The sequence below is a fragment of the Schistocerca cancellata genome, chromosome 3, assembly GCF_023864275.1.
Source record: "Schistocerca cancellata isolate TAMUIC-IGC-003103 chromosome 3, iqSchCanc2.1, whole genome shotgun sequence".
Taxonomy (NCBI): Eukaryota; Metazoa; Arthropoda; class Insecta; order Orthoptera; family Acrididae; genus Schistocerca; species Schistocerca cancellata.
The window spans coordinates 36,775,123-36,793,190 of record NC_064628.1 but is presented as its reverse complement, the minus strand read 5'-3'; the positions used below and the strand labels follow the sequence as shown (position 1 = coordinate 36,793,190).

The following is an 18,068-nucleotide window of genomic DNA, read 5'->3' as shown; positions in this document are numbered from 1 at the left end:
TCTTTGATGAAGGATGGGAGACAACACCTTCAACCCATTACATGCAGTCTCCCATCCTTCATCAAAGACACCAACCACTTTCTCGAACGCCTGGAATCCCTACCCAGTCTGTTACCCAAAAACCATCCTTGTAACCATTGATGCCACTTCCTTATACACAAATATTCCGCATGTCCAGGGCATCGCTGCGATGGAGCACTTCATTTCACGCCGATCACCTGCCACCCTACCTAAAACCTAAAACCTCTTTCCTCATTACCTTAGCCAGCTTCATCCTCACCCACAACTTCTTCACTTTCGAAGGCCAGACATACCAACAATTAAAGGGAACAGCCATGGGTACCAGGATGGCCCCCTCAAACGCCAACCTATTCATGGGTCGCTTAGAGGAAGCCTTCTTGGTTACCCAGGCCTGCCAACCCAAAGTTTGGTACAGATTTATTGATGACATTTTCATGATCTGGACTCACAGTGAAGAACAACTCCAGAATTTCCTCTCCAACCTCAACTCCTTCCACTATATGGTGAGTGGCAACTTGCTTTTTCATATTGTTGTTTTATGGTGTTGAATCATTAATAATAAAAATGGTGTTCAATCATTAATAATAAAAATGGTGTTAAATCATTAATAATAAAAGTAATGAATAAAAAATTAAATGGCAAAATACAAAAGAATGAGTGCTCACAGTAATATCTATCCTTCCAAATGGAATACTTTATACTTTACAAAATCATGAAGTGTGTGCAGCATTTTCCTTCAAGTCATACTCTGAGAAACTAAATAGTATTTTACAAGAATTGCTTACCCGAACAGGAAAGCCTTGGACAACCTCGCTCTGTGCAGTCACATTTACTACTTTATGGCACTCTAGTGTTTTGCACACCAGTTTTGGCCGCAATTGCAGGCAGTGTATTACAAACCTGCCCGATTTATCTTTATCTACTGACTGCAGACGTATAACTAGAAAACAATCATTTAGTTAAAACATTGCAAATTGTGTAACTAAATGTAACTTAAAATTTAAGGGTTAAGATAAAGAAATTAATATGTTTTGAGAGGATTCTCCCTTGATCAATCTCAATTTTCTTCTTTTTCGCCGCCCATACATTTTCAGAGAAGTTTCATGACCACCGAAACCATGTATAGGTGGCGGGGGAGGGGGGGGCAATTGTATTTCATCAAGGCATAATCCTTTCAAAACATATTTATTTATTGAGGAAAACACAGACACAAAAAAATGGGCTTCAATTTAAAGGTGAACACTATAAAGAAGGTAGACACCAGCACTTTGAAGTAACTGTGAGCGCTATTTTACTTGCTCTTCTAAATGTAAAATATATCACAAGGAGCATATTTACAATACTGACAGGAACACATATGCTTAACTTCAATTAATGCAGCAAGCATGCAGCTCCCACAGTACCTCAGGTCTGTCATGTGGTGGGTTATAAGGCGTGCTAAAACTGTACCACCAATTCTTTATTTAAAAGAACCTAAAAGGAAAATGGCATTCAAAATTTTTGCTGGAATTGGATCTTGACATTTGTTCATCAACTATATATTATCTGACTATGCAATTTCTTTCCCTCCTGCATTTTGTCAGTTATTGAATGTACCAGGTGGTTACCGTGAAAGGAAACGTACTGAAATTGGTCAACTTTAGGAATACTGGTTACAAAGAAAGACAGGGATAAAAGTTTTCCAGAATAAAAAGGTATATGCTTTCATGCATTTCTTGACTGGAACCACCATCACTATACGATATTTTAAAAACTATAATCTCAATTCATTATAATAACAGAAACTACAGTAAGAAAGCAACAACCACTAGTAAGGAAAGGAAACAACGAGTGGCAATTTCAGATAGAGTCAAAATTACTGCCCACCAATTGTTGAGATATTTGTCCCTCTGTGTCAGAAGACATTGAATTACCATCTCTTAAAATTCCTGGGGCTACAGTGTGAACCAGTTCCGAAAGTATTGCTTGATGTCCTTGTTCAAGATGAATTGTCTGCCTTTAGAGCCTGTTTTGTTTCTCCAAAATTTGCATAATTGCAGGGAAACAGATTTGTACTGTATAGTGGGTGACTGAAAACTTTCCATCTAAATGTCTGCAAGAACTACTTGACGGCGTTTGGTGTATGACGCCTCGTGGTGTTTTGGAGCAGAATGGCCTCACATACGAGTTGACCAGATTATTTCAATTTGTTTGCTTTTCAAAGGGTGGTCAAGGTTTATGAATATCACTGTGCATTCACTATTATCCCATGCTGCAGAAAGTCAACTTCTTGTCAAAGGAGGATGTTAGCATAGTCTTTCCCATACTTATGTGAACAGCCCTGGATTTTTTTGGTGGCAGTGACCCTGCATGCCTATACTGAAAACTTTATTGTTTTGACTCTGGGTCGAAGTGATGACACTATGTCTCATCTCTAGCAACCACTCGTGACAGGAAGTCATTTCTCTCCCTGATATAGCACTGCAGATGTTCAATAGAGTATCATTCAACACACTTCCTGTGCTGGTTGAAGACTGAGGCACCCACTGGGTGCACACCTTGTCAAATTCTAATCTGCAGTTAACAGTAGCATGAACACTTCCAATGCTCAATCCTGGCAATGTCTGCTATCATAACTAGCTGGCCTTGAATAGTCAGGTCATCCACATACTGGACAATGGTACTGGTAATGCAGTATGGAGTTCCACACTGAACATCAACGGCCAATGACATCCATCCATCCCTGAATTGCTTGTGCCATGTCTAGCCCTTACTTCGGACATACAGTGCAATCTGCAGCCCTCTGCTATTCTTTGATGAATTACTAACCCCCAGATTCCTACAAGTGTCTGGCACTACACCCCTTTGCTCTTCTTTGAAACAGAAATTTCACTGTTTCCAGTACAGACTGAGTGCAGTGGTAGGCGAATGTGTACTCACCCGGGCATCACATGGGTGCTTACCTACGTCCATCTAGCAGTGAGTTTGAAACATCAGTGTTCTTATGGGGACCACGCTTTTTCCACTAATAACGACATTATGACCCTTCCAATGGTTTTCATTTTACAGCATCCAGGTATTTTCTTTTTGAGTGCATGTTATATGCATGAGTGATTGGCAGCATACAGCCATTTTTTAAAATAAAATTCCCCTCTTTCTCTCCCCCCCTAAGGAAGAAATAATGAGATGGACAGGATAGATGGCTGCTCACCACACAGAGGTGTTGAGTCACAGACAGGCAAAATGAAGAAAATGCTCTGGGACAATGTTCTTCCACAGAAACAGAAAAAGCGCGCACTAGCGCACACACACACACACACACACACACACACACACACACACACACACACACACACACACTGTCTCCAGGTGCAAAGATCTAACTGCAACTGCATCTGATGTGGGCAGCAATCTAGCTGGGATGGATAGTGGGGGTAAGGAAGAGGTGTAGGGCAGGGAAAGGGAGGGACAGCAGGGTGAGTGAGGAGTGAGAAGGGAGAGGAGGAAAGATCTAAATAGGTGCATGGGTGGGATAGGAGTGTAGCACTGGAGTGGGAGCAGAGAGGGGGATAAGCAGGTGGATGACAGAGACTAGTGAAAGTTGAGGCCAAGGGGGATATGGGAATCAGGGGATGTATTGTAGGAAGAACTTCCACCTGACCAATTCAGAAAACTGGTGTTAGTGGAAAGAATCCAGACAGTTTTTTTAGGGTGCAAAAACAGCTAAGCTCATAAGGGAAAAAGGTCAACAAAATATGCTGTAGAGGCAGAGGAAGCCCTGAACCAAAGATTAAATGCCCTTCGCTGTATTGCTACAATGGATAAGAAATAAAACATGGTTGACAGTCCATGTGTCATTTGCTAAAACACCCAATAACTCAAGGTGTCTAATGTACATTAGAATGTAAGTAGCTTTTTTTAAAAAAAGAGAGAGAGAGAGAGAGAGAGAGAGAGAGAGAGAGAGAGAGAGAGAGAAGGAAAGGAAAGGAAAGGAAAGGGGGAGCATTAGGTCAGGAAATGGCGAACCATCACAGAGTGACAGCAAATGAGCAAAAAGTGGAGGGGATCACCAATTTAGCAAATAGCAAATAGCAGTAGCAAAATTGACAATACCCAATGCACAACCTAAGTACAATGATGATCTCATGGTGGGAGAGCAAGTTGAGGTCAGCCAAGTGGCTGGGAGAGGAGAGGTTTAATTCCCTGGAGCTTGTTCCCGTGGAGAGAGGACTAGTGATGATGCCAAAATGACACCATAGGAGGATTACAGCTTTGACAGTAACCTCATTTTCTGTCACACCAATCTGACAAGGAACCCACATGAACATCACAGTGGCTCACTCAACAGCAAGAAAGTGGCTGCTTCTTAAATCTGTTGCACTAAGGGATGGATTGCGTACAGCACACAGAGGCTCTGAAGTGCACAGAGTGTGACACAATTAACACTCTGCCGTCCGCATGTCTCATACAAATTCATTCGCCTTGCGCCAGCAGCGCTAATTCGAATTACTTGGCTTGTCGCCGGCCATTCTTGACATTACCGGGAGATTATACATTGTTAAGTTTTACTAATCTTATCATTCGTTCTCGTAACTTCTCAACCCTGTTCCCCAACTTTCATGAAATTTCAAAGATATACTTACATAAATAAATACAAAATTTGTTTGTTTCATATATTTATTTATTTGCATTGTCTTTGGTACTTAGTATTTCTCTTTCATATGATATGCAGAAAAATAGTCACCGAGATGTAACTTAACTCTACAAGACTTGCACATTAAGTTGTTTGATGTCCTTTTCTTTTTTGTTTTTGGAGCATACATGGCAGTTTCTTCATTTTCATTTTTTCGTTTCAGAAATAAGTATTAGTTGGTGTTGTTTTATGTGACTGGATCATGATGAGACATACACGATGTAGTGGCAACCTCCAAGTTCTGCTCAGAAGCAGGTACATGGTCTTTTATCCACAAATCAGAGACTTTCAATAAAAAACTGTGAAATCAGAGACTCTTCTGTATTGAAATATTGACATGTATGGAATGCATTAAATAATGCACAATTAAAAAGGCACATGCAAACATTTTTTGACCATTTTATAGTTTTTCTGCGTATAGGGTAATAACTCAAATACTGGTATGCCCGATACACTCCTTTCATGTATTTCATGTAGTGTAATATACTTTCAGGTTTGTTTATTGTGTAATTGGTTTTTCTACATTTTCTTTGAGTGTCAGTGAAAGTGGCATGTGTGTTGTAGAGATCACTCATATCGTTTTAGTTTTCGAAGCTCTCCATACCTGTGAAAATACTTCACTTTTCCTTTGATGACAAGCTGCAAACACTGACTTTTGCGCGCTTTAATTTTTACAAAAATCCTATATTTTGCCGTATCGTTCCACAAACTCTAATTTTCTTTTCAAGTAACTTCTCTGCAAGTTCTACACTGTTATAACAATTATCCATGTAGAAGTAATGCCACTTTACATAAGAAGGTGTCAATGGTGCTATCACTGTTTTTGCTAAAGGCTGTCCAGTGACGCCGTAACTGCCGTCTGCTTCACGTCTGCTGTGCAGCGAGCTACCTCAATTTAAGTATTAACTGTATTTTTCTTACTTGTCACTTCTTCTTCCGTGTGTATTTGCTTTTAGGAAGCTTTAATTGTCGGGTGCTATTAATAGTGTTCCATAGATTTCGTGTTTGTTTTGAATACAGTCAGAGAGAGTCCCTGTAGTCAACCATAGTACCAGTAGTGCTAGTGTTTGTTTTCAATACAGTCCAGAGACAGGTAGTGCTATTTTCATTGTTTTCTACAAGAAGTGGCTAGCAACCACAGTTTAGTGAATAAACAGCCGCCTTTAGTGAATTAGCAGTCTAGTTAAAGGTTGATTAACTCTCTTCAGTAAATTGATTCCTTAGGATGGATAGGATGTGTGACTGCTGTGTACGGACGCAGGAGGAGCTGGCCACTGTTCGCGAACAGCTGAGCATGTTGATGGCCGCGGTCAGCCGTCTTCAGGCTGCTGCCTCGGAGTGTAGCGGCAGTGGGGAGTCTGGTGCGTCACAAGGAACACCCCAGGTGTTACATGCTTCACCCACTGTCCCTGCTGTCGAGACATCTTCGCGGGTACCGGGCGCGGTTGAGCCACCCTCTCCCCAAGGGGAGTGGCGGGTTCAGCGGCGTTCGCGGCGGAGGGTCAATGTGGAGACTGGCCGTGTGGCATCACCCGCTCTGCCTGTGAGTGGACATGTGGCTGCTCCTTCAGCAAGGTCCGAGCAGGCACACGGGGGGAGGGGTTTATTAGTTATTGGGAGCTCCAACGTTAGGCGGGTGATGGAGCCCCTTAGGGAAATAGCGGGAAGGTCGGGGAAGAAGGCCAGTGTTCACTCTGTCTGCTTGCCGGGGGGTCTCATCCGAGATGTGGAGGAGGCCCTACCGGCGGCGATAGAGAGCACTGGGTGCACCCGACTGCAAATTGTTGCTCATGTCGGCACCAATGACTCCTGCCGTCTGGGTTCAGAGGTCATCCTCAGTTCGTACAGGCGGTTGGTGGAATTGGTGAAGGCGGAAAGCCTCACTCGCAGGGTGGAATCTGAGCTAACTATTTGTAGTATCGTTCCCAGAACCGATCGCGGTCCTCTGGTTTGGAGCCGAGTGAAAGGCTTAAACCAGAGGCTCAGACGATTCTGCGGAGATCTGGGGTGTAAATTTCTCGACCTCCGCTATCGGGTGGAGAAATGTAGGGTCCCCCTGAATAGGTCAGGCGTGCACTACACGCTAGAAGCGGCTACAAGGGTAGCGGAGTACGTGTGGAGTGCACATGGGGGTTTTTTTAGGTTAGAGAATCCCCTCCCTAGGCCTGACAAGACGCCTCCTGAGACGCGGCAAGGTAGGAGTAGGCAAAATGCAACAGGGAATAACAATATTAATGTGCTAATAGTAAACTGCAGGAGCGTCTATAGAAAGGTCCCAGAACTGCTCTCATTAATAAATGGTCACAACGCCCATATACTACTAGGGACAGAAAGTTGGCTGAAACCAGACGTAAACAGTAATGAAATCCTAAACTCAGATTGGAATGTATACCGCAGAGACAGGCTGAACAGTGAAGGGGGAGGCGTGTTTATAGCGATAAGAAGTGCAATAGTATCGAAGGAAATTGACGGAGATCCGAAATGTGAAATGATTTGGGTGAAGGTCACGGTTAAAGCAGGCTCAGACATGGTAATTGGATGTCTCTATAGGCCCCTTGGCTCAGCAGCTGTTGTGGCTGAGCACCTGAAGGATAATTTGGAAAATATTTCGAGTAGATTTCCCCACCATGTTATAGTTCTGGGTGGAGATTTTAATTTGCCGGAAATAGACTGGGAGACTCAAACGTTCATAATGGGTGGCAGGGACAAAAAAATCCAGTGAAATTTTTTTAAGTGCTTTATCTGAAAACTACCTTGAACAGTTAAACAGAGAACCAGCTCGTGGAGATAGCGTACTAGACCTTCTGGTGACAAACAGACCCGAACTATTTGAAAAAGTTAACGCAGAACAGGGAATCAGCGATCATAAAGCGGTTATGGCATCGATGATTTCAGCCGTAAATAAGAATAATAAAAAGGGTAGGAAGATTTTTCTGTTTAGAAAAAGTGACAAAAAGCAGATTTCAGAGTACCTGTTGGCTCAACACAAAAGTTTTGTCTCAAGTACAGATAGTGTTGAGGATGAGTGGACAAAGTTCGAAACCGTCGTACATTATGCGTTAGATGAGTAATGTGCCAAGCAAGATCGTAAGAGATGGAAAAGAGCCACCGTGGTACAACAACCGAGTTAGAAAACTGCTGCGGAAGCAAAGGGAACTTCACAGCAAACATAAACATAGCCAAAGCCTTGCAGACAAACAAAAATTACGCGAAGCGAAATGTAGTGTGAGGAGGGCTATGCGAGAGGCGTTCAATGAATTCGAAAGTAAAGTTCTATGTACTGACTTGGCAGAAAATCCTAAAAAATTTTGGTCTTATGTCAAAGCGGTAGGTGGATCAAAACAAAATGTCCAGACACTCTGTGACCAAAATGGTACTGAAACAGAGGATGACAGACTAAAGGCCGAAATACTAAAGGTCTTTTTCCAAAGTTGTTTCACAGAGGAAGATTGCACTGTAGTTCCTTCTCTAGATTGTCGCACAGATGACAAAATGGTAGATATCGAAATAGACGACAGAGGGATAGAGAAACAATTAAAATCATTCAAAAGAGGAAAGGCCTCTGGACTTGATGGGATACCAGTTCAATTTTACACAGAGGATGCGAAGGAACTTGCCCCCCTTCTTGCAGTGGTGTACCGTAGCTCTCTAGAAGAGCGTAGCATTCCAAAGGATTGGAAAAGGGCACAGGTCATCCCCGTTTTCAAGAAGGGACGTCGAACAGATGTGCAGAACTATAGACCTATATCTCTAACGTCGATCAGTTTTAGAATTTTGGAACACGTATTGTGTTCGAGTATAATGACTTTTCTGGAGACTAGAAATCTACTCTGTAGGAATCAGCATGGGTTTCAAAAAAGACGGTCATGTGAAACCCAGCTCGCGCTATTCGTCCACGAGACTCAGAGGGTCATAGACACGGGTTCACAGGTAGATGCCGTGTTTCTTGACTTCCGCAAGGCGTTCGATACAGTTCCCCACAGTCGTTTAATGAACAAAGTAAGAGCATATGGACTATCAGACCAATTGTGTGATTGGATTGAGGAGTTCCTAGATAACAGGACGCAGCATGTTATTTTCAATGGAGAGAAGTCTTCCGAAGTAAGAGTGATTTCAGGTGTGCCGCAGGGGAGTGTCATAGGACACAATTGCTGTTCACAATATACATAAATGACCTGGTGGATGATTCACTGAGGCTTTTTGCAGATGATGCTTTGGTGTATTGGGAGGTTGTAACAATGGAAAATTGTACTGAAATGCAGGAGGATCTGCAGCGAATTGACGCATGGTGCAGGGAATGGCAATTGAATCTCAATGTAGACAAGTGTAATGTGCTGCGAATACACAGAAAGGTAGATTTAGCTACAAAATAGCAGGTCAGCAACTGGAAGCAGTTAATACCATAAATTATCTGGGAGTACGCATTAGGAGTGATTTAAAATGGAATGATCATATAATGTTGATCGTCGGTAAAGCAGATGCCAGACTGAGATTCATTGGAAGAATCTTAAGGAAATGCAATCCGAAAACAGAGGAACTAGGTTACAGTACGCTTGTTCGCCCACTGCTTGAATACTGCTCAGCAGTGTGGGATCCGTACCATATAGGGTTGATACAAGACATAGAGAAGATCCAACGGAGAGCATCGCGCTTCGTTACAGGATCATTTAGTAATCGCGAAAGTGTTATGGAGATGATAGATAAACTCCAGTGGAAGACTCTGCAGGAGAGACGCTCAGTAGCTCGGTACGGGCTTTTGTCAAAGTTTCGAGAACATACCTTCACCGAAGAGTCAAGCAGTATATTGCTCTCTCCTACGTATATCTCGCGAAGAGACCATGAGGATAAAATCAGAGAGATTAGAGCCCACACAGAGGCATACCGACAATCCTTCTATCCACGAACAATACGAGACTGGAATAGAAGGGAGAACCGATACAGGTACTGAAGGTACCCTCCGCCACACACCGTCAGGTGGCTTGCGGAGTATGGATGTAGATGTAGATGTAGAATATATCTTGAACGAGGAAATGTATCCTGTACTCTAATCACACACCATCTGAATGAGTATGCCGTATTTCTTCATTTTCAATGGATTGTAAACTTTAAATTTGAATCGTCCATACCACAGTATCATTCCTTCATTGAGATATTTTGACAGATTAAAATTTTCTTTAAGCTTTTGGAAAAATAATCAGTTATGGATTGCCCTTTGAAAATCCAGTCAGCATTATCTGGTTTATTATTGTTGTCGGAAAAATGTAAAAATGATAATATTTGTCTGAATCGGTTGGGGGACATTGTTTTGTGAAATATTGTTGTGTCTATCAACGGATTCATTGGCGAATAACCATCAATCCTTGCTTTTCTTTATAATTCCCATAAGGATAGCAAGCCCAAACCATTTTCTAAGTTCGGATCCTGTAACGTCGATAAATTTGGCATTTTTTAATCCAGTTTCCTTCAATTGCAATTTTGACTGTAGTGCTTGTTGATTTCGTTGTTAATATATTCAAATACATCGTTCCCAATAAATAGTTCTACGATATCCTCGACACACTGTATTTTTTGGAAATTGTTTGGACCCGGAGATCCTTCAAATTTATTATTGGTCCTTGGTAAACCAAAGTCTGACCACTGTGCATGGTCTTCTTCATCTGATTCATCTGAATCAGTTAGCAACCATAGTGTTTGCCTAGTTCTTCTTAGACGTATTTCACTATCTTCCAACAATTCTGCTTCACTTTCATTTTTTTGATATCCACTGTCTTCTTCCCAACCGGCCAAGTCATCCGAAACGTCAGACACGGCGTAAATAATCTTATCGTCTCTTTCATCTGCCATGAAAGGGCATAAGAACTTATAAAAACAAAAGAATGGTTGATGTGTGTAACTCATTGTAACCTAAACACAGCACCAACAGAATGAAAAAGATATTAAAGTGCTGTTGCCGGCCACTGCGTGACACTTGCTCATGGCACCACTGTGGTGTCGCCATCCGTTGACCGCTATTTCGTGCACGACACCAGTGTTGTGATGCCGGATGGTATAGTGTTAAAAAGCCTGTGTCGCCGGATATACTGGGTGGCCTGATACAGGGCGAGAAGCTCTGCTCTAACCATTAAGCAGTGTTCTGGAAGCCGATTCCGAAAATGGTTGGTGCCAATGATGATGGCACATCCACTATCATGGTCGGTCATAGTGACAGCACCTTTGTGTACACTGATGGCGCTAAGTTGTGTGCAAAGGTCAAGAAACTTACTATGACAGATCATATACAGTGCAGTTACCTTAGGAAACAAATGAAATCCAAGATGAACATGGGCTGCCACGTGAAGCCAATGTGATGAACTTAAGCTGCCAGAGTAGGAGCCGAAAGTGAACTCTGGCAGGTAACAGAGACATGCCCCACACTGGCGGCCAAGGGTGTTATTGAAAAAGGAGGCAGGCGGCCAGGCATGCCAAACAAGCAGCATGCTTATCTGCTGACAAGAACATCACACCAATATGACAGTGGTACTTCGGCAGCTTCTGCATATATGGTCTCAACCAGGCTAGTGTAGAAGGTGCCAGTGACCAAACGAATTCCACGATGGTGGATTGTATCAAGATGGCGTAATATGGCTGGACATGCAGATACATAAACGAAACACCCATTGTCTAGTTTCGAAGGGATCGGTACAAACGAAGGAGGGTGGTCCGATCCACTCCCTAGAAGTACCGCTTAGGACATGTTAGACACAGAAGGGAGGGTACAGCGTACAGTCGGGTAAGACATGTCAGAACCAAGAAGGTTTTCTATATAAAGCCTGAGTCCCAGGAATTTTGGAGTTTCAGTGAACAGGAGAACAATACGTCCATGATGTAAAGACGGTGGAAGAAACCCATGGTGCAATCAGAAATTCATATAAACGGTTTTGTCAGTGGAATAGCAAAAGCCATTGTTGATACTCCACTAGTAAAGATGACTGAGACATCACTGAAGATGCCATTCAAGGAGACAGGAGACAAGTCTGTGGAAAACTGCAACAGATCGGAAAGTCCTTGACAAGGTTGAACTAATAGGTACCTTGAAAACCAAGTCTTTTAAAAATTCCTGAAGGAAACTGGGTAGCTAGCCTTGGAAGCCCCACGTGTATAGCTTACAGAGTATAGTCCTTCAACAGGTGTCATAGGCTTTCTCCAAATCATGAAACGTGGCCACAGTCTGGTATTTCCGCAGAAAACAGTTCATGACATGGGTTGAGAAAGTGACGAGATGGTCAACTGCAGAATGGTGCACTTGTAATCCACACTGTCCAGAGGTTAGTAGATTGTGAGACTTAAGTCACCATATCAGCTGGCCATGAATCTCACATTCCATCACCTTGCAAACACAGCTCGTGAGAGAAATGGGGCAGTAGCTAGAAGGAAGACGTCTGTCCCTACCAGGCTTAGGTACGGGTATGACAGTAGTTTCACATCAGAATCTGGGAAATACACCATCTGCCAAAATGCAATTGTACATATAAAGGAGAAGTGCTTGCTCGCAACAGAAAGGTGCTGTAACATCTACATGTGACCAAAATCCAGCCCTGGGGTGAAAGATAGAGCTGAAGTGAGCACATGATCTAGCTCCCTCATAGTAAAGGCGGCATTGTAACATTCATGATTCTGAGAAGAGAAGGGTATCATCCAAGCTGCCTCCATTTGTTTCCAAGGGAGAAAAGCAGGGTGACAGTGGGTGGAGCTCAAAATCTCTGCAAAACAGCGGCTCAAGGTGTTGGATATAGCAATAGGGTCCACAATGACTTCATCTGCTATGATCAGGCCAGAAACTAGGGAATGGATATTGGTCCCAGACAGCTGTCAGATTGCCCTACATGACTGAAGAGGGAGTGAAACTGTTGAAAGAACTAGTAAATGAAATACAGCTGTTTTTTTGCTATTGTGAAGAACGTGACGACACTGTGCATGCAACCGTTTATAATGGATACAGTTCGCCATCGCAGGATACCGTATTTACTCGAATCTAAGTCGCACTCGAATCTAAGCCGCACCTGAAAAATGAGACTCGAAATAAAGGAAAAAAAGATTTCCCGAATCTAAGCCGCACCTGAAATTTGAAACTCGAAATTCAAGGGGAGAGAAAGGTTTTAGGCCGCACCTCCAAATCGAAACAAAGTTGGTCCATTGTAATATGACACACAATTTAGGTCGAATGAATGACGATACAGCTACAGTAGTTTGGTTCGAGCCGTAAGCTTAGCAGTTAAGCTTTACCAGGTAGCCATTGCCATGCGTCAGGCGCTCCGTCCGTATTTATACGGGTACCCTTCCTTTTTCACGTGCTTCGTCTGGTTGAATCGATTGCTTATTTTGCTTTGATCTGATAAGTGCCGTTTTCTCTGTTATAGGTGTTTACGTCACTCTAAGCTGAAAATGCATCACTGTACTGTGTCATGCATTGTTTGTTGCATTCTGATAGTGCGTGTTTATGGCCTGTCGCCGCTCACGGCATGGCTTGCTTTTGTGCGCGCTACCGCCGCTTACAACTAAAAAGAGGCGAATCGTCTCATTAGCGAAACAATGGCAAGAGACTGCTATTTGTTGTTACTCACACTGCTGCTTCCTTTGAGAGTGATCAACAAGAACCAAATAATAGGCTGCGTATGATAGAACATGTTCTGAACAAGAGTTAGGCGAAAATTTTTCTCCGTTTGAAAATCTTTGCGGCCGCTTCTTTAGTACATCAAATTCTGCACAGAAATTAGAGTCATCTTAGATTTAAAAATATAGTCAGTTGCCGTGCTTCATTTCTGACTGTATCACTATTAGGCATAAGAATAATACGAATATAAACATGGCACTATAAGTATATTCTTCCGCATTTCCTGTTGTCTCACTCTAGTTTCGTAGTTTATTAGGCAGACAGGATTTAAATGAGATAGCAACAAACACGGAAGAACACATGGCAAAATTTTTATATTTGTATTATTCTTATGGTGAATGGTGAAGAGAATACTGCTTGTGATTCACATTTCATCAGGTTACTATTAGCAACCATCTCTTCTCACAGGTAGGAAAAAATTCAGAACGTAGAGTTGGCCGTATTGAAAAACATCCCAAACAGTCTTGCCAGTCGGATTTTCGTAGTACATTGAAATTCTACTACATTCGAAGATGAACAATACGGAATTTGTATTTACTTCGTTGGATAATGTATGAAAATGCAGTGGTCGAAACTCGGGGCGGAGAAAAAAAAAGCTCGTCTTCCACATTTTTTTTAAATTTATTTACTGATGCAGAAGTCTTGGCGCCAGTATTTATCTTTGTGCCGACAAAGCATGCCTGCATCTATCAGCACTACACATGCAGTAATGTGTATTTGGTGTGAGGGGGCACAGGACAATTATCCATTCCATGTCCGTAAAGAAAATCAAATTACATATATTACATATATTCGACGGCAGAAGTTAGTTGTGGCGGCACCTACCAACATTTTTCAGAACTTACGCTTGCTTTGCACTCGATTCTAAGCCGCAGGCGGTTTTTTGGATTACAAAAACCGGAAAAAAGTGCGGCTTAGATTCGAGTAAATACGGTAACTGTTAAAAAAAGTTGAGAGCACGTCTCTGTGCACGAATCACATCACGGCACGCCAGACCAGCAGGGGATTGCGATACAGCACAGTCAGCAGCAAGGATAATGTTCGTGAGGTACTCTACCTATTCATCACAACTGGGGAAATGTTGCTCATCAAAGGTCGACAGGGAAGAGTAAAGCCTTAAGTCAGCCTTAGAAAACTGCAAATTGGGTTTACACGTAAGTGGGGTAAAAAACTGCAAACTGGGTTTACACACAAGTGGGGTAAAAAACTGCAAACTGGGTTTACACACAAGTGGGGTAAAAAACTGCAAACTGGGTTTACACACAAGTGGGGTAAAAAACTGCAAACTGGGTTTACACACAAGTGGGGTAAAAACTGCAAACTGGGTTTACACACAAGTGGGGTAAAAACTGCAAACTGGGTTTACACACAAGTGGGGTAAAAACTGCAAATTGGGTTTACACACAAGTGGGGTAAAAAACTGCAAACTGGGTTTACACACAAGTGGGGTAAAAAACTGCAATTTGGGTTTACACACAAGTGTGGTAAAAAACTGCAATTTGGGTTTACACACAAGTGTGGTAAAAAACTGCAAATTGGGTTTACACACAAGTGGGGTAGACGTCAGCAAACTGAATGCACACAGGAAATGGTCCCACGAGTACATGTCAAAGGGAACGAACCACTCGAGATGATGGGCAAGCTGGGTAGTGCAGAACAAGAGATCCAAATGGGAATAGGTGTGCACGGAGTCTGAACATGGTTGCTCCAGTGTTAACACACATGAGGTTGAGTTGGTTGAGGTCAGCCATGAGGGCACCTCCCGGATAGGTTCTGGAAGAGCCCCTAAGTGGATCGTGTGCATTAAAGTCACTGAGCAGCAAAATGGGGTGAGGGAATTGACCAATAAGCTGGAGGGAGTCTGCCTGGCGACACCGAATAATGCAGGGATGCAGAAGTTGCAAAGAGAAAAGATGAAGCGAGGAAGAACGCAGACCGCAACAGTTTGCAGCAAGTGTTTAGTGAGATGATTTGGCTATGAATGTCATCCCAGATCAGCAGCACGACTCCCCATGACATGGAATGCCATGCTTTGGGAGGAAAGGTCAAGGTGGACCTTAAGGAAATGCAAGAAGTCAAAGTGGTCACGAGAATGCAATTTTGTTTCCTGGAGGCAAAAAACAACCAGACGCTGCAATTCTAAGAGCAGCCCCATTTCCTGGTAGTTGGATCTAATGTCATGAACATTCCACTGCAGATGAGTCACAAGGGGGATTGGGGATGAGGGAACAAATGAAAGGTAGTCACCTCGGCAGCTGCTGAGTATCAGTCTTTAGAAGACTCATTGTGACAGGGCGCAGAGGCTGGAAGTTCTTATTCCATGAGATCAGCAGAGGTGTCAGAATTCTCACTGGGTCAGCTTGCAAATTTCAGGGCAGAAAAATAGTATGCGGTGCACACCAGCAAAATGGAGGTTGGCCACGTGAGGGTATCATGCAGTGACACCATTGAGAGGATCTACGAGTCAGGTAAGAAAAAGACTGTCTGCCTTTGATTTCTTTGAGCATTTGCAGTTGACAGAAGAAGTCTCAAATGTTTGTTGGCTGGAGGGACCACAGATTCTTTGCGGGATTATTCCTTTTGTTCTTTCCAGCCTGCTGGTTGTGCAGCAGGTGATTTTGCCACCAGAAGCAAAGATTTGGTGCCTCGTTGCACAGCTAGAGGAGAATGGGAGTGGGATGCTGCCACAATACTGGGCGATTTTACGACTGCAAGGACATGTCCTTCATGGAGCGAGGCGTAGCAAGAACGGCACTTTTAAGTGCCGGATGGTAAGATGAAGGGCTTTCAACAAGCCAGTAACTCATCAGTGACAGGGTAACATACTGTTTCCTTCATCCTGATCTCCTGGATGGCGTGTTCATCCAGATACATGGGAAACACACAGGATAAGGTGCAATGGTCACCATTACAATTAATACAGCAGGGAGGAGGAGCCTAGCAATAGCCCTTGTGAGCATCCCTACCACAAATAACACATCTGCCCATATTTTTACATTTTACAGGAAATGTGAACAGGCCGTTGTAACACCAACACTGCTAGCAATGCAGCAGGTTGGCACTGTACTGTCAGACTTTGATGGCTTCATAGCCTGCTTTGACCTTTGATGGAAGCTCGATTTGATCAAATGTGAGAAAGAGTGCTTGGACACACTACGATTGCATCAACCTTTTTCCTTATCCAATGGACTACAGTGATGCCGTGATAAGAGAGGTAAGTTTGGATTTCTCCCTCAGTCCTGACCACCAAGCAGCCGAGTATAATTAACACGACGTGAAGAATTCAGTGTTCGGTGGGCCTCGACACGAACAGGATAGCCGTGGAATGGCAAAGCTGTAAACAGTTGTTGGGCTTGAAAATCACAACTGGTCTCCAGAGGCAAAGTCCCATTGCGTAAACAAGAGCAGGATTTCACCATGCCTGGAACTGCATAAATATCTTTCTGAATAATAAGTGGATTAACTGTAGCAAAGGACTGACCACCTGCTGGTCTGAGGCGTGCCGTGACGCGATTCGTGCACAGAGACGTGCTCTCAACTTTTTTTAACAGTTATCCTGCGATGGCAAACTGTATCCATTATAAACGGTTGCATGCACAGTGTCGTCACGTTCTTCACAATAGCAAAAAAAACTAGCTGTATTTCATTTACTAGTTCTTTCAACAGTTTCACTCCCCCTTCAGTCATGTAGGGCAATCTGACAGCTGTCTGGGACCAAGATCCATTCCCTAGTTTCTGGCCTGATCATAGCAGATGAAGTCATTGTGGACCCTATTGCTATATCCAACACCTTGAGCCGCTGTTTTGCAGAGATTTTGAGCTCCACCCACTGTCACCCTGCTTTTCTCCCCTGGAAACAAATGGAGGCAGCTTGGATGATACCCTTGTCTTCTCAGAATCATGAACGTTACAATGCCGCCTTTACTATGAGGAAGCTAGATCATGTGCTCACTTCAGCTCTATCTTTCACCCCAGGGCTGGATTTTGGTCACATGTAGATGTTACAGCACCTTTCTGTTGCGAGCAAGCACTTCTCCTTTATATGTACAATGAGGAACCGAGGTGCAGCTGGTAGAGTCTTGAAATCTTTAGCCTCATTCCATTTACATTTAGTAGACATAGACTGAGAATGTGGTTGGCTCATTGTGAAAAACTCCCCTATGATTGGCAGCATCTCTGATGGCACACTCCTTCCAACTTGGGGGGGGGGGGGGGCATCAGATTGGGGGGGTGGGGGGTTGCTCACCTGCCTTTGGTGATTGTTCACACCTCAGAACTCTTGAAAGAGGGACTAACTGCAATTTGGGAAAGTCACAGCTCAGGCAATCACCCCTCCCTGGACTTGGCCTGTACCAGGGGGTACGTGCTAACTTACTGTCAACCAAGTGCTGGCAATTACACGTTACCTGGTCACCTGTTACATGTCAAACATGTGGGCCAGCCTTTGAGAGTGCAAAAGGGAGGAACAGGAAATAAAGAGGAACTTCAAAACACCAAAGTGGAAGAAGGGTTGGCGGGGGAAGAAGAAGAAGAAGAAGAAGAAGAAGAAGAAGAAGAAGAAGGAGAAGGGAAAAAAACCACATGAGGGACTGTTCTGATGGCAGGCTACTAAAACTTCGGAATACATTCCCAAAAACATTCAAGACATGTTCCCCAAGGTAGAGGAAAAAGTATAGCAGGAGAATAAACATGCAGCACAGATAGGAAAAAGAACAGCAGGAGAAT

At 43.2% G+C, this 18,068-nt stretch overlaps 1 protein-coding gene across 2 annotated transcripts in view; it reads right to left on the bottom strand.

Annotated features, from left to right (window-relative positions):
* LOC126176858 (tripeptidyl-peptidase 2) overlaps window positions 1-18,068 on the bottom strand; it is a 347,489-nt gene that overhangs the window by 134,097 nt on the left and 195,324 nt on the right. For both annotated transcript variants that reach the window (XM_049924044.1, XM_049924045.1), the window contains exon 14: window positions 807-961. In XM_049924044.1, the coding sequence (XP_049780001.1) occupies window positions 807-961 (155 nt within the window). The remainder of the gene's footprint in view (window positions 1-806; window positions 962-18,068) is intronic.